General features: G+C 33.8%; 1 protein-coding gene across 5 annotated transcripts in view; it reads left to right on the top strand.

Moving 5' to 3' along the window:
* SNX13 (sorting nexin 13) overlaps nt 1–25077 on the top strand; it is a 142844-nt gene that overhangs the window by 53223 nt on the left and 64544 nt on the right. For all 5 annotated transcript variants that reach the window (XM_082631594.1, XM_082631595.1, XM_082631598.1 and 2 more), the window contains 7 exons: nt 10936–11057; nt 11149–11250; nt 12623–12711; nt 16993–17076; nt 20609–20747; nt 21149–21237; nt 24758–24857. In XM_082631594.1, the coding sequence (XP_082487720.1) occupies nt 10936–11057; nt 11149–11250; nt 12623–12711; nt 16993–17076; nt 20609–20747; nt 21149–21237; nt 24758–24857 (725 nt within the window). The remainder of the gene's footprint in view (nt 1–10935; nt 11058–11148; nt 11251–12622; nt 12712–16992; nt 17077–20608; nt 20748–21148; nt 21238–24757; nt 24858–25077) is intronic.

Below are 25077 nucleotides of genomic sequence, written 5' to 3' on the forward strand. Positions count from 1 at the left end.
CCATGTATTTTTATTCTCTCTTCAAATAAGGTAGTATGATATAGGATAGAAAGCCCTGGGAGATTTGTATTATAATTCTACCTGTACCATTAAGTTACAGTGTACTTAAAAGAAAATTTCTTAACAACTCTGTATAGCAGTGATGCTGAACTTGTAGCACACTCTGAGTTGTGAGGGGCAAATGAGATGATGTGCATGAAATATTTCATAAAGTATTTGTCAACCAATAAATCACTTTTTGAGCAAGTTATTTGACTTTCTGTGCCTAAATCTCTGCATCAGTAAAATGGGGTAATTTTCTCATAGGATTGTTATAATGATTATGTGGGGGAAGAGTGCATGTAAAAAATCATAGGATCTGGCACATAGTATGTGTTCAGTGAATGTTAACCTCTTTGTTATTATTGTTGTTTTTGTTATTTGTTACATTCCTAGGATATATACACAGATTCTTTGACCTTGTCTTCTTAGCTCTATTTTTTTTTTGAGGGGGAAGGGAAAGGGAGACAAAATTAAAGCACATGAAATGCAGAGAAATAAAGTGGTGATTTGTGTGGCATTTAGAGGATTTCATCTAGAGATAGAATGGACCAGAGTCACTGATCAAGACCTTATGTGGATTGAGGCCAAAACTGGACTTCAAGAATGGGTGTATTGAGATGGAGAGGGAGGGATAAAGGACATGTTAGGCAAAAGGAATAATCTGAGCACAGTTCTCAGAAGGGGGATAAAGTTAGTGTATGAGGAGGTACAAGTGAACAAGGAACCTTGTTGTTCTCAAAAGTGAAATGTGGTTACTAACTCTACACCTCTGTTCCCCTGGACCCTAGGGTTAGTGGAAAGGAGATATATTCTAATGTTACTGTGTTCCTTCCTGAAGGTTTTTCCCATGGTGTAAGGACATAGGAAATGTAGGTTCTGAGATTCAATGGTTCTGATGCTGATGGGATCACTGTTCCTGGAATGACAGGGGGTTTTGCTACTGAGCTCAGGTCCCACTGCTTGCTGCTTGAGAGACAAATTTTGGTTGGAAAGGAAAGGTTGTTTTATTCAGGAGGCTGGCAACCTGGGGAGAAGGTGGACTCATGTTCAGAAGCCAACTCCCCATTGCTTATCAGGGGGCAAGAGCTTTTAAAAGGGAGTTTCAGGGGTGTATAGGCAGAGGGAGGGGGCTTTGTGCAGAGCAGCATAGTAAGCTCTGATAGTCATCTTGAAATTGGTCATGAGGTGGTCTGATTAGCATCATCTTGATTGCTTTAAGTACAGTGAATCTTCAGTTCCAGGGTCAGTTTGTTCCCATTTCCTTGAGGTCAGTTCTTAGAATTGTGTAAGATGGAGCAGCTTATGTCATGGCTACAGTCTGGTCATCAAGTAGTTTACTTTTTCCACCTGGGGGGGATTTTAATATCTGTAAAACAGCTCAGAGGATATGGCTCAATATTATCTGTAGCACTTGAGGAGGAACTAAAGGTCCTTGACTTTGTTTAAGGACTGAACTATTATTATTTTGTCCTGTTTGACTATTTTCCTGTTTCTGTATTTTCTCATTTCTTTGATTAAATTTATTCTTTGCCTGAAGTTTTTCTACAGACAAGAGGCAGGTGGAAGACATGGTGGTGGTGGTGGGATCTGTCTAGGGAAGGTCCCAAGGGTCCTGCTTGGTTTTAGTTTGTTTTCCATTTTTCTCACTCCCTTTTGCCATAGAAATGTAAATTGTATGTTCCTAGACTTGTCCAAAAGGCAAGTACAATAATGGACAGTAATGGACATTTGCAACAGTGAAGTTTTATACTCTTGTCATTTTATATTCTTTGCCATTTGAAAACCTAGCTCAAAAGAGATGTTAATCAGAAAGATGCAAAAAGAATTAGGAACCATCTAAATATTTAAAAGGGGAGAAAAAGTTAAAGTTTTTATATCTCTAGAATAGACCAGGGGTGGTTAACTGTATATTTTTATAATTCATATATTGTACAGTTCACCCACTTAAAGTCATTGGCTTTCATTATATTCACAGAGTTGTGCAGCCTTCATCACAGTCAATTTAAGAACTTAAAAAAAAAATGTATTTAATTAATTTATTTTTGGCTGTGTTGGGTCTTCGTTGCTGTGCATGGGCTTTCTCTAGTTGCGGCGAGCCGGGGCTACTCTTCCTTGCAGTGTGCAGGCTTCTCATTGCGGTGGCTTCTCTTGTTGCGGAGCATGGGCTCTAGACATGGCGGGCTTCAGTAGTTGCAGCACGTGGGCTCAGTAGTTGTGGCTTGTGGGCTCTAGAGCACAGGCTCAGTAGTTGCGGCTCGTGGGCTTAGTTGCTCCATGCCATGTGGGATCTTCCTGGACCAGGGATCGAACCCGTGTCCCCTGCATTGGCAGGTGTATCCTCAACCACTGCGCCACCAAGGAAGCCCTAAGAACATTTTAATGACCCCGCAAGTGGACCTGATATCCACTATCAGTCTCTCCCCATATCCCCCACAAAGCTTCTAGCTCTAGGCAGTCAATTATATACTTTTTCTCTCTGTGCATTTGGACATTTTACATGAATGAAATAATACAATATGTGGTCTTTAGTGACTGGCTTCTTTCACTTAGCGTAATGTTTTCAAGGTTCATCCTTGTTGTAGCATATATTATTACTTATTGCTTCTTATTGCTGAAAATTTTTCCATTGTATGGATACACCACATTTTGTTTATCCATTCATCAGTTGGCAGACAGTAGGGTTGCATCTATCTTTTGGATTTCATAAAGAATGCTACTGTGAGCACTCATGTGCATGTTTTTGTGTGGACTTAATGTTCTCATTTCCTTTAGATGTGCACCTAGGATTAGAGTTTCTGGTTATATGGTAACTCTGTTTAACCTTTTGAGGAACTGCAAACTTTTAAAAAGTGGCTACACATTACCACCAACAATGTATGAGGGTTCCAATTTCTCCACATCCTTGCCTGTACTTGTTATTGTCTGTCTTTTTGATTATAGCCATCCTAGTGGGTGTGAAGCGGTATTTCATGATGGTTTTGATTTGCGTTTCCTTGATAGCTAATGATGTTGAGCATCTTTTCATGTGCAAATTAGTCATTTGTGTACAGAGAATGTCTGTCAGATCTTTTCCCTATTTTAAAATTAGGTTATTTGTCATTTTATTATTGAGTGTACTGTACTGCTGCCTGGTTTTGTAAGTACAGTTTTATTGGACAGTCCTCATTTGTTTGCATTTTGTCGATGGCTGCTTTTGTGCTACAGTGGCAGAGTTGACTGAGATGATGTGGCCTGCAAAGCCTAACATAGTTGCTAATTGGCTCTTTTAGAGAAAGAGTTTGCTGACCCCTGGAATACATAGATTTGCATACATTAAAATATTAAGTGGTATTAACGAAGTAAGAAATACATTAGAATAAAAAGCACACAAAGTAGTGTATGCTATATGATTTTAGCTGCGTAAAAAATTGTAAGTATGTGAGCATAGCAAAGAGACTAAAAGAAAAAACACTAAAATATTAACAGTGATCTTTGGATTGTGGATTTAAGGCTAATTTATAGCTGATACAGAAAATCTAAAGAAGGAAATTACATTTTACAAAACGGGCATGTATTATTCTTATAGCCCAAGACAGAAACATTTGGTGCTCAGCAATAAAAATATCTAGGATGACTTTGCAACTAAATTCATTTTCCTGTTTCTCTGTTTTTTATATTCTTGCAAACACATAAATAAAAGAAACTGTTTTTCAACTGTAGATGACATATTTTGTATAGGTAGCCACTGAATCTTTATTTCCTTGGGAAGTTATCTTGAAACTAATGCTTAAATGTAGTGTTTTGTACATGATAAGGTAGTGAATACTCAATAAATTATTGTTAATCGAGTTTCCATTTATGACTTCCTTGGTAATTTTTTCCCACAAAATTTAATATATTTCACTGTTGGGTCTAGGAATTTTTCATTTATCAGGTAAATTTTACTGAAAACCTTATTTATTAAAATACTTAATAGCATGAATTTAATTTTTAATACTTAACATTATAGTTAAGAAGATTCACACTTAGCCCCAGGTTATTTTTTTTCTTTTCCTGTAGCTTGATTAAGGCTTCCAGCTCTGTGTTCTTTATACTCAACCCCTAAAATAGGTGAGTGTGCTTCATGTGTGTTCCTCTATCTAAGTTTTTCTTTATATTTGAAGATCCAAGTTCTTTAAAAGTTATGCATCCTTGAGCTCTTTGAAGCATTGGGGCACAGGATGTAGAACTGGATGGATTTCTTAGGTGAAGTTATAGTTCACTAAATACCATTTCCTTTACTATGGTTATATAAAACTGCATGCCTAAATTTTTCTCCATTTCTACCAATTTGTTTATAAATTTTATGAGTCAGAAGGTTTTGTGTTGTTAAGGTATAGCAGAGAAAACACCAAATTGAAAGTTAGGAACCCTGTTTTTCTTTGTTGTTTTTTGTTTTTGTTTTTAAACAAAGCCTTGATCTCAATAACTATATAATCTAGAATAAGTAATGTAAGTTTTGGCTCTGTAATTATAGGGTTTTGTGGTAATTATTTCAGATCTCTTTCAGTTCTAAAAGACTGAGATTCCCTAGTATGGTTGGCACTAATCTTGATTTGTATGTTTTCACTCATACTTCCTCTTCAAAACACTCACATTCTCTATCACACCCCACATTTTGAATACCATTTGGGGAGTTATTTTTTATAGTGTGTGGGGTTGCTAATTAGATTTAATTTAGTTTGGGATTAGGTACTCCTCTCGTCTGTTGTTTTACTGATAGGAGATCTTAGAGTAGGGTGATGATAAACTTTATTTAAACCTTTTATTGTATTTCTGCATGGTCAGAAAGGATACAAGACTTAAACGTGAAAGATATTTACTAGACCAGTCTTTTCTCTGTAGATAAAAGTCTTGTATCAATGAAACTTTAAAAAATTTTATTTGATTATCCAAACTAGTACTATTCTCTACTGAATACTGAAAAAAATAAATTTGTAATTTTATAAGTCGACTACTTTAAGTTTTGTGAAGTGTAAATACTCCCACCATGGTTGATTTTAAGCTGTCAGTATGAAGTCACTGAATGTGGAGTTAGGAGAGAGGTGTGCACATTTGGCTCTCCCACTCAGCATACAACAGTGCAGCCAAGGGAAGGGAGCAGACAGATTAGTAACCATTAAGTAATGAAACTTGTTACCTCGTGTGGTTGCTAATTTAGCTCCCATGAAAGAGTAATTCTCCATATATTTTTAAGGATTATGGTAGAGAGTAATAGTAAATTTAATGTAAGTTCAGTTTCATTATTTTATACTCAATCCTTATAACTACATCCTTAAAGTAGATTTTAAAAGGGAAACAAAGGTGCTCTAGGGAGGTGGTTATGGTAACGTGAAGTATTTATAATATGAGCAAATTGAGACTGGAAGAAGGGGAAATCTTTTAATGGATTTAGGAGCAAGTTTACAATTCTGTGCTTTTAAAATATTGCTCAAATTCAATTTTAGGCTGAAGCTTTTGACGCTAACAACGTACTCCCTCAAGGACCCTTGAAGGATGGAAACATGTAAAGGTTTATGTATTTTAAAGAGTATATCCTTTATAATAGTGAAGTCTGAGGGGGAAGCTGCTGTCTGATTCCGTGACTCAAGGAAGGAATTTTTTCTTTCACAGATAGGACACCCACTTTCAGCAAAAGATGTCTGAGTCAGTGATCTAAAAATCCTCTAGTGGAATAAAACTTCTAAAAATGTCTTCAAAGATGCTTGTCAAAATCTACCCAGAAAAACTAGGAATCATTAGTATAGGAATTTTACTATACTAATGATTTTCTTTAAATGTCTGAATTTTGTAATTAAACAGTAAAAGACCTCATATAGGAGATTAATACATATTATTGTAATTTTATGCAGTTGGTTATTATATCACCTTTATTGATTAATACACATTTAAAAAGTATATATGCGTGTGTGTATGTGTATATATATATACACATACATACATATACGTACATACATACTATGCAGTATACAGTATACTGTGTCATTCTTTTTTTATTAAATTAATTAATTAATTTATTTATTTATTGGCCGTGCCACACGGCACGTGGGATCTTTAGTTTCCCAACCAGGGATCGAACCCATGCCCCCTGCATTGGAAGTGTGGAGTCTTAACCACTGGACTGCCAGGGAGGTCCCTACTGTGTCATTCTCATTGTTTTAAAATAAGGTCTTAGTAGTCATTTCTGTGAAAAAATAATATAGCATCAGGAACGTAACATTTATCATAGGATTGTTTCTGTGGGAAAATCAGTTTTCACTTTTATCATTTTGACGTAAAGGACCTTTTCCAGGGCAGTATTCTGCCCAGTGTGTGAAGATTGCCTCTATTGCCAGATGGTCACCCACTTGTTTAGTTAGGCAGGTCTACATGATGACTCTTGCATAGGCCATGCTCATTTCCCTCTTTTGTCTGTTCCTATATCCTTCTTTACCCCATTTAAATACTAGTCATTCATCAAAATATTTTTATAGTGTGGCCTCTTTAATTAATCCTTTTTGACTCATGACATAGCACTTAACTAACTTCTACTTATTTCTCTGTGTGGGTATCATCAAAAAAAATTGTAAGCTATTTTTGGAATGGTACCAATTCTGTACTACTGTAATAGAAATTGTCTTTAGTTAGCCAGTTATTCTCCATTCCCTTTGTAAGACATACTGACTCATGCCCTTAGCATTAAAGCTAGGCTAATAGACTACATTCTAGTACTTCTGTCCACTTCTGTCCCTACCTTTTGACTTTTAAACTTATCAGAAGTTGTCAATTCCTGGGCACAGAAAGTCTGATATAATTGTTTTGTGGTATGAGCTGAGCATGGATGCTTTAGAGGAGGAAGGCAATTGAGTGTGTTAAAAAAGGAAGTTGTATTTGTTTCTGAACCTGTGTACCCTGCTTATACTTTTTATTATAATCATATAATTTAATTTACTTCTACATAGATTGAAGAATATGAGTATGACAGGGTAGTTCCTATGAAAACGAGGTCACTTGCTTTGGAATTTACTCAGCTAGTTGCTAAATAGATCACAGTAGAATTAGGTGTGTAAAAGACAACTATAAAATGTTGGTGAAAAGCCTTGAAAGACTCTTACTCTGCATTTGGATTTGTTCACAGATGTTGTTAGTTGTTATGCCACTTAAAAGAAACTGGAAACCATAACTTCCTCAATGTGAGAATGGTTTATTCAAGACAAAGGCCACATTAATAACACTTAGCAAAACATTAATCAAAAGGTCTTACCTTAGTCTTACACTGAAAGATTTATATGGTTTAAGTTAAAATGAAATACATTCATGATTCCTTCTTTTGATCAAATATTTAGATTTACTTACCAGTTACCACTTTTCTATGTACTGTGTTCCTGTGTGTGTGTGTGTGTGTGTGTGTTGGGATGGGTATGTAGTTAATCATAGATTCTTAAAGCTGTAAGTGTCCCTAGAGAAAAACCATGGGAGGTGACGTGACTTGCTGAATTTCACAACTAATGAAATGGTGTATCTTTTACTTGAATCAAGGACATGTATTCAGTCCAGTTCAGTCTTAGTTGATTTTGATGTGTTTTTTGTGTTACTGATGATGAGCTGTATACTGCTTAGAATAGATGGCCCCCGTGAAGCAATTTATGTAATCTCAGTCTCAGCCCTCATATTTGGGACATTCATTGCCTTTTTTTGGCATTAGCATTAAGTAGCTTTGGGGTTTAGAGATGCAAAAAGAGCTTCTCAATATATGTCCTATTTCAGAACTTTAAGGAGTAAAGAAGCAGTTGCTGTATGTGGTTCATGTGGCCATTCTCCAAGCACCTATTAACAGTGCTCTGACCCTGAAAGAGAAATCAATAAATCAGTATGTATCAAGTGCCTCCAGTGTTTAACATATTATTTAGCCATTGGGGAACACCACTAGTGAATAAAACATAGTGGAATAAAACAGACAAAATCCCTGACTTCCTGAGATTTTTATCTCAGCAGTTGAATTATTTAACTGCAGGTTGTAAGTGCTATAAAAAGTGAAAAATGTGCTGCTATGAGAATATGTAACCAGAGATCCAGACCTAGTCTGAAGGAATAAAGCAAAGGGTGAGGATCAACGAAGAGTGCCATGTGGAATTGACATTTTAGATGAACTCTAAAGTATAAGTGAGAATTGTCAAAGGAATGTGGGGGAGAGAAGGTAAATTTATGGAGAGTGGACAGGGTGAGCAAACTTGGCAGAGGGAATAGTCTGTCCAGAGGCATTGAGGTAAACACAGAACAGAAAAGGAAGGACAGTGGAACGAATGATGAGGAAGTAAGCAGGGTCCCAGCTATGTGTGATCAGAGAGTCATTAAAGGGTTTTTACAGCTCTTGTTTTGTATTATCATATTTGTGTTTTTAAAAAGATCACTCTGGGTGCTGTATGGAAAATAGAATGGAGGGTAGACTAGAGTGGACGTGGGAGATCAATTAAAAGGCCAGGAATAAGATGATGGTGTTAGAGATGAAGATAAGGCATGCCAAATATATCAGAGAGCTACACTTGGTAGTTTGACTTTTCCTTTTGTTCTTTAATTAAGACTTCATTGCTTATTTGCATTCCTAGTTAACCATCATAATTCTTACAAGCATCCTATCAAGATATGTAAGCTTCATGGGCCTAATATAAATTGTATATTCTCAGGGTAGGGTTGAATATATCCCTTATTCTCTTGGTCATATAGGAAGTATGCTTTCATTTTTAAATTCAAGAAGTGAAAGCCTCTAAGTAATAATAAAATGAAAGTGTAGATAATAGGATTCATTGTGTAATAATCCAGGTGTTTTTACTAGGAGTCATGTGGGGGAATATTTTAAACAAAGTGAAAAAGAGCCTTGACTGTAGGCATAATTTAAGAATAAATATTAAGAGCTCTAATAGAAAACTACCTGTGGATTAACAGAAGGAAGTGTGGCTTTCAAATTTTAAGACAAATACTACTAGAAATTGTTAGTAGATATTTTCCTAATTATATAAATGGGAAGTCATGTACTACTGTTGTTCTTATCTTCCTAACCTAGAACAGTTCCTTTGAGTTGAGACTTACAATAGATTTGCATGTATTCAGGGTAAATGAGTCAAGCAGAGGGAAAATGATGACCTTGGATAGAGAATATGAAATACTGTGTTCCCTGTTTTCCCCACCCTCAATATATTTGTATATTGAAAATAGAAATCTGTATTTAATACTTAAAATAATTTTCACGTATTTGCATTACTTATTAACTTTCAGTCATTTTAAATGTCATTACATCCTCCATAATGAATTGACATAGGTTTTAAAATGCCTTCTAAAATTAATAAATTTTGTTTTGTTTGAAAATTTCAGTAAATTCTATAAATAGCACTGTACCATGAAACAGAACATATGTAATTTGAAAGATTATGTATTCTGCTTTCTTCTAAATTTGTTAGAATGAACCTTTTATGGATTTAATGAGCTAATGGCCTATACCAAGTAAATTTTGTTCTTATAAAATTTTCAGGTTTGGATGATTTTGTACAAATATTCATGTAAAGAGTTTTGAAAGATGCTTACACAGATTGTGCTTTTCTTTTTAAAATAAGGACAAAAAGAGACTCTAGAGACCTCTAGGTTTAAGTTTTTATTTTAGGTTTTATGTTGAGACTGAGTATTGTTACCAAGTTTAGTGTATGCTTATACACATGGCTCTTATATTCTAAGTAATGGTAACCCCTCCTCAGATCCCAGAGCTCAGGTTACATTTATTTTTGTTAAATTGTTTGTATTCATGTACTTAATAATTTACTCTTTCTTTCCATGTATATAACAAAATCATAATTGTGCATTAAAAATTATGAGTGTTAATAATTTATGTTTTTGTTTGAAAATAGCCATCTGTTATATTCCTCAGTGTCATTACCACATTTAAAAGTTTTTTCTCAAAAGACAGTAATCAAGTCAACTTATTCACTCGCTTCTTTATTATACATGTATGGTGAATTAGCATAATGAATTATGGTAACTTTTTTTTGCTCCCCCATTGTTTAGCATCTTCATGAGTAGCCTCTTTATCTTCTGTTTATTTGGTATGTTCCTAAAGGGGTGAATTAATTTTAGTGCTAACTTAAGGAAAACAGCATTGAATAACATGTTTGTTTAAAAATATCACTTAATCCAAGGAGATGTATAATCTGGTTTTATCTGTTGTATTTGTTTTTTGTTTCACTGGTTTACTAAATTAGCGATGTTTGTTGAGGTCTGTTGCTTTTGAGGTAAGAGTACTGGGTAACTTAATAAACTTAGTAATCACCTTTTTCATGGGTAAGTGTGGTATTTTACATTACTCTTTAAACCATTTCCATGTGACTATAGTTATTTCAAATAGTTAAGTTTTTAAGTGTTTGTATATGCAAACAGAAACCAGTCAGGCTCATACCAAAGATATTTGGTTCAAAACTTGGACTGTATAACTAAAAGGAAGAATGTGGAGAATTCAGAAAGGGTTCAGAAGGAACCAAGAAATATCTCAACTGCTCTTTTAAAAGCAAGCAAAAACATTCTGAATTCCTAATATATTGTTATGTCTGGGATGAGAAATTGCATAATACACCTGTTGTCTTTTCTCTTATTTATTTTAAGCATTTAGATAGTACTTTTAAGCTTTGGCACATAAAATACTTCAAAGAATATTGTTCGAGGGTTTAAGTAGATTTGATAAACTGGGTCTTTTGAAAGGGAATGCTAAGGTGTAATAGTGGTTAAATGAGTAAAATCTCAGTATAAATAAATTCAGTCTCTTTGATAATCATGTCTTTCAGTAGTCATTAAGTAAACTTATTTTTTGATTAAAAACATTTATATAATGCTTTTATGTCACGTGTTTTTTGTAAGGTCAAAAGAAATAGACTGGCAACCTTACTTTACTACACGCATTGTAGATGATTTTGGCACACACCTACGAGTATTTAGAAAGGCTCAACAGAAGATAACAGAGAAAGATGATCAAGTAAAAGGTAATATCTTTATCCCCTTTGAAAATTAAGGTTTTTAAATCTGTTTTTCTTTATTATTCTGTATGTCTTGAATTGTTCCTTCTTTGTCCAGGTACAGCAGAAGATCTTGTAGATACCTTCTTTGAAGTTGAAGTTGAAATGGAGAAGGACGTTTGCCGTGACCTAGTGTGCACATCTCCCAAAGATGAAGAAGGTTTTCTTTTCAATTTAACTTTTCTGAGAACAGTAACTGTTCACATTGGTTGGAGACAAGTTAGCAGAATCAGTGAACAAATATAAGTGTAAAATCTAAGAGTGTAATTATTCTTACAGGACAGGCAGCATAGTAAAGACACTGCTACTATTCACTTTATTGTATTTTTTAACTCTTAAAAATAGTTTCCAGATTCTTTCTTCTTTTTTAAAGGTCATCTTTAAAATTTAAAGATGGCAATTAAAGAGTACCTCTTTCGTCATCTTTTAAAATACAGCAAACTGAAACGTTATGTAATTATAAATGTACTTTTTTTGATCTATAGTAATTTATCTTCCCCTTGAATTTATTATTTCTATTTCAAGAGTACACCTGTTACCCTAAATATTTCCTAAGGGAATGATTATAATATTTCAAATGAAATTTATAGAGTTGAATGTACTTTTCTTTTTGGGAGGTTACACCTGATAAGCTTTAGCTGAGGATGTTGTCTTTTCCTAGTTTTACAACGACTAAGAGTCTGTGCTACTTGGCACATTTTTTTTTTGATTAGCTGTTTATTGCATTGGCCAAAAAGTTCATTCTGACCCAATAATTATATTCCCGGGAAGTGTCAGCATATGAACAATTCAGAAACGCATTTCTAGTTGTGGAAATTGTTTTCTTAGATTTTTTAAAATGTGCTCAGCTTTTTTATTTCTTTGCCTTCCTTTCCGCTTTTTCCCTTTTTCCTTCTTTCCTTTTTATATTTATTGTGCAATTTAGTTCTTAACTGCTACTTCATTAGCACTAATATGAAATAACTAAATGTAAGAAATAGATATAATAATGTACAGTCCTTTTATGTAAATCAAGCCCTCCTCAATCAGTAAAATATTGGGTTGGCCAAAACGTTCGTTCGGGTTTTTCCATAATGTTACAGAAAAACCAAAACGAACATTTTGGCCAACCCAATAGAAGCGTATACTCTTCTTGTTATTACCTGCCAAGACAGTGGAAGTTCTTTCCTGAAAAAAATAGTTACAAGTGTATTTTTAAATGTGCAAATAACTTTTAAGTACGCAAAGATGTGTGGTAGAATACATGGTACAACTAAAACTTTTTGGGGAAAACACTTTTGTAATTGAAGTTTCTCAGCAATTCAAAATGTGGTATAGAATTGGGCAGAATAAAAAATATGTATTCGTTTGATTAATGAATAGTTGCTATTTGGAGAACAATAAAGGAATTTTTAGTGAATACTGATTACTAAGGTAATAAGCTGGTATAATCAGGCAACTGCTTATTTCTACCTTTATTTGTGTTTTATATCAAGAGTAGGTGGAGACTTCATATTTTCTGATGTTGTTATAGCTACTTCTTTTATTTCTAGGATTCCTAAGGGATTTGTGTGAGGTCTTATTATATTTATTGCTACCTCCTGGAGATTTCCAGAACAAGATCATGCGATACTTTGTCAGGGTAAGCCTAAGCTCATACAAAATACATGGCTGTAAAGAAACTTAGAGTAGTAATTATTAAAATTTTTGTCCCAGGACCCTGTTACGCTCTTAAAAATTATCGAGGACCCCAAAGAGCTTCTGTTTATGTGGGCTTTATCTATCGATATTTATTGTATTGTAAATTAAAACTAAGAAATTTTGGGACACAAATACACAAGCCCACATTCCATTAATGGTATCATCACACCATCATGTTCCTTTTTGAAAATATCACTGTATGCTTGTCTCCCCCTACACGCCAGAGGTTCCTGGACAACACCTTGAAAACTGCCTGAGTTAGAGTTAGATACTTGGATTTTTGGTTATAACAAAGATATGTTTTAAATTTTCTTTAATATAGCTTCACCTATAAATTTACTTAAATTAGGCTGACTAAAGTAACACTTCTGGATAGAAACTTTCAAAAAAACCTGGGTAGCTAAGATTCTACTTCTTGTCATTGGAAAATAAGTTAAGTCAGATGAGAACAGTAGTCTTGGACTCATTTATTCCCTGGGTATAAACCTTTGGAGTAAAATTCTTTGTACACATGTAAAGGAATAACATTTTGACTTTGGCTACTGGTTGTGATTGAGAAATGCTAGCTAATGCTAACATTAGCCCTTACCCTGGCTGAATGGGTAAAATTGAAGTTTCTAATTTTTGTAAAAATGAAAGCTTATGATCTCTTTAGTCTACCATTCTGCAGAACAGATACACCAATTCCTAACGTGTCTGTTGTTATTTAATGCTTGTTTGTTATTATTTAACCAGTATCAATTTCCTAGTAGGTCTCTAACTTGAGTTCAGTGCACTTCTCAGGTAGGATAATGGTACCGTGAAGTGAGAAGAAAATGCTTGATTTTGATGGGAAGAGTCTGATAGATTATATATAGTGAAGACCAATTATTTGGGCTAGTCATTATCAAGGGAGGTAAATATCTGGCATGTCCATCACTAGATTCACATCTACCACTGAAGGAAGATACTGCTAATCAGTCATCATACTCATTCATGCTGATTATTTGGCAGCAGAGTCTTTGCCTGGTACTCCAGATAGCCACTGTTAGGCAGTATCTCAGCAGCATTTCACATGGCTGGCCATGTTTTCCTCCTTGAAACTCTTGTCTTTTCTTGGGTTCCACGTCATTACTGTCTTCTCTTTTTCTCCTCCTTTGGTCTCTTTTTTAGTCACCTTTATATGCTTTAATTCCTCTTCTTAACTTTTAAATATCCAAGTTGTTCAGTTCTGAGCCCTCTTCTTGCTCATCCATTCCTAAGGCTTTAAACACCAGCCAAATGCTAATAAAAATTTATGTCTATAGGCCAGACTTCCCTTCTGAGCTCTAGGCCCCTCTGACCAGCTGCCCACTAAAATCACTATTTGATTGATTCACAGCCCTTTTAAACTTCAAATGCCCAGGATGGAAATCTTATTCTTGCCTCCAAATCCTGTCTACCTTTTATAAGTCTTTTCTTAATCCCAGTAATAACTATCCAGGAAATGTTTTAAATCTCAAGTCCTTTTAAAAGGCTTACAGTAAGACTGTGCATGATATGATGTGGCTTTGTTTACCTCTCTGGCCTTCATGCCATGCCATCACTATGTTCCAACTACATTGGCTTCTCCAGAAGTGCCATTTCTCCCCACAATAGGACTGTCTCATACTCTTTTTCATCTGCTTAGAATGATTCTCCTTCTTCTCTTGGCTAAATTGTATTTGTCCCACATATCTCACTTCCTCAGAAAGGCCTCCAGGTCTAAAAGCCCCCTCATAATTCCCTATTAGTGTAGGTAAGTACTGTTTTCCTTCATAACATTTACCATATTTTAAAATGATAATTTGGTTGTTGGATTTACCTGCTTGATGCCTCTTTTCTCCAGTAGAATCCTAAGTCCTATAAACACAGGGACCATATTTTGTATTTATCATGATTATGTACTTAGTGGTTATCACAGTACCTGCCACATAGCACATACCCAATCAGAGAACTGGGTTTAATGCAAAAGGAAACCTGTTTGTCCTTCTTGCTGGATGTGGTGGACATGCTGTTGCTGCTCCTTAAAGATTAAATTGACTTTTAAGAGACAGGAATGAAGATGAGTCTTGTTACATGGGGTTATAGTTTAAAATAAGTAGGACTGTTTAAAGAGCAAATATGTTTTGCCATAGATTGTTCTTTTAGACCAATATTTTATTTATTTTTGCTTGAGTCTTTATCAGTTTTCTTTTGTTGATAATTAAATCTAGGTTTTCCCAAAAGACATTTTGTTCAGATTAAATAACAGTTTAGAGAGTTCTTAGTTCTTTCCTTTATATGGATCCTTTGTATGGGTTGTACAGATCACAGTATTTGACTGAGATAATTGCTGTTTAATTGCTTCTCCTTTCTTCCATTACCATGTTTTATTGATTTAGAGATTCATGGCCTCAATGACTCTATCTTTTGAGCCTTCATATTTGGCAGCTGGTGCTTGTCTTAAAGTATATGAAAATTATCTGGAAAATGCTACATATTTTGGAATATTTAGAGCTCTCACTAGAACCTGTAGAGGAATTGTTGAGTCATATGATTACATCTTGACTAACCAAACCCTTTCATGAGGCAGATTAGGAGATCAGCATAGTTTTCTGAGACATATTGACTGTTTGCATTAACTAATAAGAAGCACTAGATTTATTCAGAAATTTTGTCCACATGTTTTTTTCTCTCACTTTGAAAAGAAAGTTTCAAAAAATACTTTTTTGTGAATTTTCTCCTTACAAAGTACATTTTAAAATGTGAGCTTCTGTGGTCAGATACATAATTTGAAGGAAGGGATTCTATAAATAAATATAATTTTTAAGAAGTTAGAGTTAAAGCTAACCTTGAAAGAATAAGCATTTTCTTCTACTTTGAGACTGTACGATGTCTCAGAAGAGATTTCAGAAAGTTACTGGAGCCTCCATTAGTGCTTTCTGGAAATATGAATTCATCATGGGGGAAAAGTTGTCAAAAGACTTGTACAACTTACAAAAGTAGAATTTAAATAATGTATTTCTCTAAAGGAAAATAAAGTGAAGGCTACCTTCTATGAACTTACACCAGAAAATGGCACAGATAAATTAGAGATCTGGAAAGGAATAAATAAATAAATTAGTCCTTTACTTAGAAAAGTGAAACATCCTGTTAAACTTGTAGCTATTTAGCCTCTCCAGTATTCATAAGAAATGATATTTCATAAATTTAGATTTCACAGGCATAAAGGGCTGAAGAGTAATAACAGGTAAAAATATTGTCTTAGTAGAATCAGCACTAAATTCTTAGTTTCTTCATTTCCATCATTTAATATTTATCAAATTCCAGCCATGTTTAAGACAATGACCTTGAGAAGAAGAGGCTAAATATTTTTGAAGATAGATAAATCAATAGATTAACTAATCTCACTCATATACGAAAAGTTCCTGAAGAGCTGTAGTGTATTAGAGAAGTAGAAGACACAAAATTACATAGAGAATGATATGTGATAAATGGCTTAAATACAGGGCATTAGTGTATTTTAAACATATAAGTGAAAAAGTGTTCAGCTGGAATGATCAGGGTTTATTTAATTGGAAAATTAATTCTGTATTCAGTCCTTGAAGGAGAGGCAGAATCTTAATATGTAGGAGCATAAACAGCTGCAAAGAATGGGAAGGTATATTCTAAAGAATGTTGAGTAATTGTTTTAACATATGTTATTTTATTTTTATTATCTTCAGTTAGGTAAATCTCAAACTCAGACAGGTATAGAGAATAATACAATAGACATTTATGTACCAACAACCCAGATTTAACCACTGTTAATATTTTGCTGTAGTTGCTCTGTCCCTCCCTTGAAGGCAATCACTATTCTAAGATTGGTATCTTTTCCTTTTTTTTTTTGTTTTTATACTTCTAATGTAGATGTAGGAATCCATAAACACTTAAAGTGCCATGTTTTGCCTTTTAAAAATGAGTATAAATGCTAACATATTAGAAGTATTCTCTTGCTTTTTTTCACTCAACTCTACTTATCATTGTGGCCATGTATCCAAGTTGATATAGGTGGCTTCATCTCATTTAACTGAGGTATACTAGCTCATCTTTTTGTAAAATCATGTCATTTATCAAGTTTTACTTTTACGTGTACCTTACCTTTCTTAAGTAACAGCATTGTGTTAGGAAATTTACATTGTGCTGTTGATTTGAGAAGTATATTAGATTAAGTTTGTTTTTGTGTTTTAAAATTTTTATCCAGGAAATCCTTGCACGAGGAATTCTTCTTCCATTAATAAATCAACTCAGTGATCCTGATTATATTAATCAATATATCATATGGATGGTATGTACTTTGTAAAATTACAACTTACAGTTTTTTAAAATGTACAAATATGATTTGGAGGTCAGGATGATTAAGCAATAATTTATTTAAGAAATTAAGTAAAAATACATCTAAAGATAATCTTTATATTTTCAGTATTTCTATTTGCTTATGTGTTGAATGTACTAGCCAAATTCTCTGTAAGAAAGTTTGTTGATAAGGTAATCTTCCTTACAATTTTGGTGCTGTTTCTATTTATTTAAATTTAAAAAAGGATATTTATTGTCTGTGTGTATAGATGATGAGTATTTTTAAAAACTGCTATTTGATTTTAAATACAACTGTGTTCTGAACTACTTAAATAGTATGTACTTTACATCTTATTCTAAATTTGTTTCTGTAAGTTGCTGAGTATGTCTATAAGATAACTCAGTTTTGTTATTCGTCAGATATATCAAAGGGTTAGTGGTTATTAAGTTTACTAGCTCTGATTTTTTTTTCTGGTTATATATGCTTTCCTCAATAAATTCATGGCTGAGGAAGAGTGTAAATGGGCTATTACTGGGAATACTTTGATAGATACTTCTAGGTCTTTGATTCATTTTTTTGAATCTGAAATTTCTTCCCCACAGTATCTTCTGTTAACTCAGTCTAGCTTTCCTAGGAAGGAGCTACTTGATTGTTCTTTGTTTAACCATACCCATTATCAGACTTGCAATTTTTTATTGTTGTTCCTGTTGCAGTGTTTGTCTCTCCCATCAGATGGTGGGTTACCTGCAGGCAGAAATTATCTTACTATCTTTGTGTTCCTAGAGCTTTTCATGGAGGTCACAGAACTTGATTTTTCGTTTCCTTTGTCAGCTTCTGCAGAGTCCTGCTAGGCTCTACTAAGAGCTTTAAAAATATGCATATCCACTTAATTAAAATTTTTAAAAATACATGTCCTTTGCTTAGGAATTCTACTCCTGAAATTTATTCTAAAGTGCTAATAAGCAAGTTTGCAACAATCCAATTTAAGGCCATTAATGACAGTGTTGCTAGTAATACTAAAAAATTGAAAGCAATTTAATTGTCCCACATAGAGGGATAATTTAGGCATATTGATACCATAAAATACTGTGATGCCATTATTATGGTAGTGTATCTTTATGAATATGAAAAGATATGTATATTTTTATGTGAAAAGCATAATTAAAAATGATGTATGTGTAGATATCTAATCTTTTAAAAAATAAATATATAAGTAATTATATATTTATGAATGACTGATTCTGATAAGATGTATACTGACTGAAATGTTAATAGAGAGGTAGGATCCTGAAAGTTTTAATTTTTCTCTTTTGTTTATATATTTCACTTTACTTACAAGGAGTATTGGTTATGTAACAAAATGATTTTTTAAGAAGTAGGAAACACAGGTAAAATTTAAAAACATTTAAGTAATAAAGTAAGAGTAAATGACATTAAAAAATTTTTTTTGGTAACACAAAAATGGATATTGTATACTTACTTTAAATAATCAGGGTATACAGTACTGTATAATCTTACCTATAGTACAGAAAAGGATGCATATTTACCAGAATGTTATAGTTATCTCTCACTCATGAGGTTAGGAATTATTTTTATTCCTATTTATATTTTTCTTTAGTTTTCAATTTTTCTTTTGCTAAGCTTATATTAAGCATATAATTAGTTATATGAGAAAAATATTTTGGGGGGACTTAACACATACTCAAAAAAGAATTCAGACCATCACATTTTTACTTGTTCTCCCCACAGTTGGGCTGGTACTTTTATTGTGTATGATGGGTGGGTCTTTTTGTTATTTAATGAACAGAATTGATCACTATTGTACTTAGCTGTAAAATATCAGAAAATATATTTAAAGAGAAGAATATATCAATAAAGGATCTTTAGCCTACTTTGTTGTCTGGTTTGCACAGTTTTGGCATTATTTGTGTGGAAAACCCTTTATGTGTGTAGGTATTATAAAGATTAAAATTGGCTCAGTTCTTACTCTTTCACCCAGTTAAATTTCATATTAATGATATCTAATTGTATAGTTTATTTCTATTTTAAAGGAAAAGTTTAGAGCAGTGTAGTAGTAACATATATCTTCTCTATATAAAGTGTTCGTGTTACCCAACAATAGTTTAAAATTTTTAAGTCATTTCTAAAAACAGTGTGGACGGATTTGCATTATTCATCTCGAAATATATATTTTATTTCTTTTTAAGACAAACTAGTTAATATTAAGTCCTATCTCTGACTGTGGAATAGAGTACCTAATTGGTTCGTATTGTTATCCCCCACCAGAGCAGATAAGTGAACAGCTACTGACTTGTTTCTTAATGTATTCTAAGAAAAATCGGGTCTTTAAAAACCTACTTCTTGGGCTTTCCTGGTGGCGCGGTGGTTGAGGGTCCGCCTGCCGATGCGGGGGACACGGGTTCATGCCCTTGTTCGGGAGGATCCCACATGCCGCGGAGTGGCTGGGCCCGTGAGCCATGGCCGCTGAGCCTGTGCTCCACAGTGGGAGAGGCCACAGCAGTGAGAGGCCCGCGTACTGCAAAAAAAAAAAAAAAAAACCTACTTCTTGTTGTATTATTGAAGTAAAATTTATACCAAGTGAGAAACTGCCAAGTAGTCCTACAAAGTTGTGTTATAATTTTGTACTTCCACTCGCACTGTTTGAGAGTTTGGTCTCTCCACATTCTGATAGACATTTGGCATTGTCATTTTGTTATGGTTAACTTGCACATCCTTGATGACTAATGATTTTGAGCATTTTTTCATGTGCTTATTGGCCTTTTTTTTTTTTTTCCATAGCTCTGGACTTACACAATCCCCAGTGCTTTGACTCCTTGTTTAGAATGGACAGTATTCCCAAGTTGGCTACCTTTTCATAGCTCCCCTTACTGTTTCACTTAGCTTTTGTTGGCAGTCATAGTCATTCGTTCCTTCACAACATCCTCAACTACCTTCCTCTCTCTCTCACTTTATTATTTGCTTGGTGAAACCACACTCTGGTTAAATCCAACTTAACCTTCTACTCCATTCCTATTCTTAAATAGCAAGTGGCTGGAGAAAAAAGATGAAATAACAGTTATTTATGTCATTACAGTGATTCTGTTAAATTTATGTCAGAGAATGCCACTCTTCTGTTTAAAAGTCTCCAGTAACTATTTATTCCATTCAGAGTGAAAGCCAAAATATTTACTAAACCCTACCATATTTGCCCTCCATTACCACTGATCTCCATTACTCTTCTACACTTCTTTAGTTTAGCTCTAGCCATCATGGCTTCCTTGCTATTATCAGACATCCTGAACATGCTCTTTACTTTGTAGTTTGCTATATATCTTACTTACTTTGTTAATAGTCTGTGACCCACAAGAATTTAAGTACCAAGAGTACAGAGGTTTTCATTTTGTTTTGTTATAAACAGTGGGGATATAGAGGAAAGTTGTGCCTGGCTCATGGTAGGCACCCAAGATTCTGTTTTCACTTAAACGAGTCTCCCTCCCATCTGTATTTTAAACTTTATTTTCAGATCCGTGATTCTAACTGCAACTATGAGGCCTTTATGAACATTATTAAATTGAGTGACAATATTGGAGAGCTAGAAGCAGTCCGAGATAAAGCAGCAGAAGAATTACAATATCTTCGATCTCTAGATACAGCTGGTGATGGTAAGTATTGATAATTTATTTAAGCATAAGAATGTTTTACTTCTTTAATGATTACTGTGTCTTCAAACAAAACTTTACCTAAATGTCATTTTATGCTATTAGTTGTTTTCACCTTAAGTAAATCTGACTTTTATTATGCTAATACGTGCTGAGACTAAAGCACAATAATTTTCTGAATATGAGACTCTTATTATTGCAGTTATCTCTGAAGTAAAGATAATTGGCATGGTTTAATTTTAATTAAATAATTTCACTGTAAAATTTCCAGTTATTTCTTTTATTAAATAAAATAATTGCTCTATTCATTGGTTATTATGTTAAATTATAGTAAGTGTATGTTTAAAGTATTTCACAAGTAACACTGCCACTTTCTACCTCATAATCAATTTGTTTGTTTTTAGATATCAACACCATCAAAAATCAAATAAATAGCTTATTATTTGTAAAGAAAGTATGTGACTCAAGAATACAACGGTTACAGTCAGGCAAGGTAAGTAAAGTACTTTTGAATTAATATTTAGTTATAAATACTTCATATTCATTAAAACATCTAGCAAATGACAAAAGGTAGAATATTAACCAGTGTAGCACTCTACAAAAGAACTAAGAATTTAGAAAAAAGTTTATCTTACACAATGTGGTGTAAGTATTTGTTAAAACAAGCTGCATGAAAAATACTGAAGTAATTAAAGCTTTTATTTCTTGATTTATATATATATTTATATATTTATCTACTCATGTATTATTTATTCAAAATTCAACATTTATTATATTTTGTACACTGGGCACCTTTTTTTAGATGGACCTAACAGACAGAAATCTCTCTCATGGAGCTTACATTTCCATAACATCTTACAGAAAAACCCGAACGAAGTTTTTGGCCAACCCAGTAGTTGCAGAATCAGAAAATTAACCAATATATAAATTGACGTATTATGTAAAAAATAAGTAAATGTGAAAAAAATAAGTAAAGCAAAGTAGGGTGATAGAGAATGTCTGGGAGTGTTTTAGATATATGCTGAGATATTTGGTGACATTTGAGCAAAGAGAGATGTGAATAAGGAGAGGGTCCTGTGAATTTTTTTTTTTTTTTTAAAGGAATCTTGCAGGCAAGGGTGAGAGCATGCAAAGGCCCTGGAATAGGAAAGTGCCTGGTGAGTTAGAGGAGGTCATTGTGTCTGGTATGGAATGCATGAAAGGGATTGTAGTAGGAATGAAATTAGAGAGGAACCTTGGGGGTTACTGCCATAGTAAGATTTTTTAAAATTCTAATTGTGATAGGAATCCATTGGAGATTTGCCCTGGCAAGTGACATGATGTGACTTATGAGTTAAAATGATTACTTGGACTCTTTGTGATGAATAGATTGTGGTGGAGTGGTGGGGACAAGAATGGAAACAGATCACTTACAAGACTGTTGCATTAGTTCAGTAAGAGATGTCTGTGGAGGTTCATGCGAGAAGTAATTAGAGACTAGATATAGTGCTAACAGGATTTGCTAATGGATTAAATACAGGGTGAGAGAGGAAAAAAGGACTCAAGGATGATTCCAGAGTTTTTTGGCCTGAGCAGCTGTATGAATAGTGTTGTTTACTAAAATGGATACAGCTGAGGGAGGAGGAAGTCTGGAAGAGAGAATCAAGTTTTGAATGTTTTAGTTTGAGATCCCGGTTTGACATTCAAGTAGACATGCTAATTCGTAAACTCGAGTTCAAGGGAATGTTTAGTGATGGAACAAACTTTGAGAATCCTCAGGATTATCAGATGTTTATTTAAAGCTAAGAGACTGGATGAGGTTACCTAAAAGAATGAGTTTAAGTAAGAAGATATCAAGGACTTAGTCCTGAGGCCCTGCAGTTACTTAGTGTTGAAGACAAAGTGAAAGATCTAGCCAAAGAAACAAGAGTGACTGGTGAGATTGAAGGAAAACCTGAGAGTGTGATATCCTAGAAGCCAAGTGTAGAAAATGTTTAAAGAAGTGAGAGATCAGGTATATCAAAGGCGACTAATAAGTTGAGTAAGATGAAGATTTAGAATTGACTATTGGGTTTGCTAGCAGGGGGATTATTGGTGATCTGATGATAGCATTTTGGTCGAATAGTGGAGAGAAACCCTGACTGGAGTCAGTCCAGGAGAAAATGGGAAGAGGTGAATTAGAAACTGTGATTATAGGTAGCTGTTTGGAAGAGTTTCATTGTAAAGGAGAAGCAGAGATTTGGGGCTTTAAAATGTAAAAAAAAACATTTTTTACTACCTTTAGTTTTTAGTGTAGTCACCTTTTTCACGCTGGTTTTCTATTGGAAATTTATTTGTGACTCTGGTCTTGTAATTTTGCAGTGTACTTAAATTCCTTAAGGAATGGAAGACTTACTTTTAAAAATCTTGAGTTTAGTTTGCTAGTTTAATTATAACTTACATTACTTGAGGCCCACATTTGTCATTTATATGTGTGTGCGGGTGTATGTCTGTCTGTCTTTGTTTCAGTTAATTATATTTTAAAGTGAGTTTATACATGCATGTAAATTCAGAATAGAAGAATAATATGGTTTCACTTGTTCTTAACTGTTTCTTTATCTAGTTACCTTACCTAGATCTTAAGAGTTAATGATCCGTACGCATCATTATTTAAAGTCTGTTTGCCTAAACACTTTCCGATATTGAATCCTTTTGAAATTTTGAAACCTTGTTTGGAAGCTTGTCAATTCTATTTTGAATATCAGGCTTTACCTTTTTTAATAGCTCAAGTCATACAGTGTTTTCCTTTGGAAGAAAACTCACACTCTTCACAGAGATGTAGTTTTTTAACCATGCTACTTATCTTAAAATCTTAGGAGGTGCTTTATTCTTTTTATCAGAAATAAAGTGATAGTGAATACTCTTTTCCATTCCCTATCTATAGAGGTGCTGCTGGACAGGAAAAAGAGGTGATAAAATCTGAGGAAGGAAGACTTAGGAGAAATCATGTGCTGGGACTAGATTGCTTTACCCCAGACATTTTAAGTTGGTAATCTGTTATTATTAAATACTTATATGAAGGAGAGATACTAATTACAGAGAAAGCTTTTTTCTCCTTTTTTCAAATCATCTTCCTTTTCCTATGCCTAATTTAGTATCTGCCCCTGAATAAGGCAGCCTATCTAACTTTCAGAAAACCTGTGTATCTTTTTTTAAAAATAGAGGATTGTGAGATATGGATTTGGGAACGCAGAGAAGCTGGTGAAAATCATTCCCAGAAACACTATGGCTTTTTGTGGAAGGGGCAGCAGGTTTTGAGGACACTGACTCATTCTAACCAGCTTTGTGACCCCAGGCAACATTTCCGATCCTCAACTTTCTTATCTGTTGAGTGGGATTGGTAATATTTATCCAATAGGATTGCTGTGGAGATTAATGAAATAATGTGTATAATGCACTGAGCACAATGCTGGACATGTAGATTCTCTAAATTTGAACCTGTTAAAAAAATTTTTTTTCACCCTATGTAGGTAGTTACCTACTCTCTTGCTTTGAAGTATATGTAATTTACTATTTAGGTAGACTGAAAAGAAATACATTTTCTATAAAGATTATAGAATTTTTACTCCGTTAGGAGCAGATTAACTCGGGAATATTTTCTTTTTTCCCAGTAGATAGACTTCAATCTGTACTTGAAAATGTTGGGATTTGTTTATTCTTGAACATATTAAGGGGATCTATATATCCCCTTTAGCCCCGAAAATGTCCATTTTTGTTTGGAGTATATAGAGATAGAGAATCCATGAAAATAGATTTATTTTTTTATTAGAAGAAATGAGTGCCTATCATACTTTTAATGTATATTTACTAAGCAGCTCTTAAAATAACTCCAGGAAATTCAGTGAACTGATACTTTTTATTGGGCACCCACATGTACAAGAAGAGAAACCTTTATTTTTATTCCATTTTAACTTAAATTTTTACATCTGTGTAAAGATCTTTAACCTAGTGAATGAATAGATGAAATATTAATTTACATTAACTTTTATTTGTAGGAAATAAATACTGTGAAACTGGCAGCAAACTTTGGGAAACTTTGCACAGTCCCCCTGGACAGCATTCTTGTAGACAATGTTGCACTACAATTTTTTATGGGTAGGTAAATCCATTTTATAAAAATAATATAACCCTTGAAATTTTTAATAATTGTAAATATTGTTAGATTTTAAATACCTGATATTAGGTGTGGCATATATATCTCTCTTCCACCCCTCATTCTCTGAAATATTCCCTTTTCTTCAGAAACCAGAGATTTATTTTGTTGTCGAAGAAATAAATGCTTATTTTAACTCCAATGTGCATTTGCTAATCTGCT

The sequence above is a fragment of the Mesoplodon mirus genome (assembly GCF_964341445.2).
Source record: "Mesoplodon mirus genome assembly, chromosome: 9".
Classification (NCBI taxonomy): domain Eukaryota; kingdom Metazoa; phylum Chordata; class Mammalia; order Artiodactyla; family Ziphiidae; genus Mesoplodon; species Mesoplodon mirus.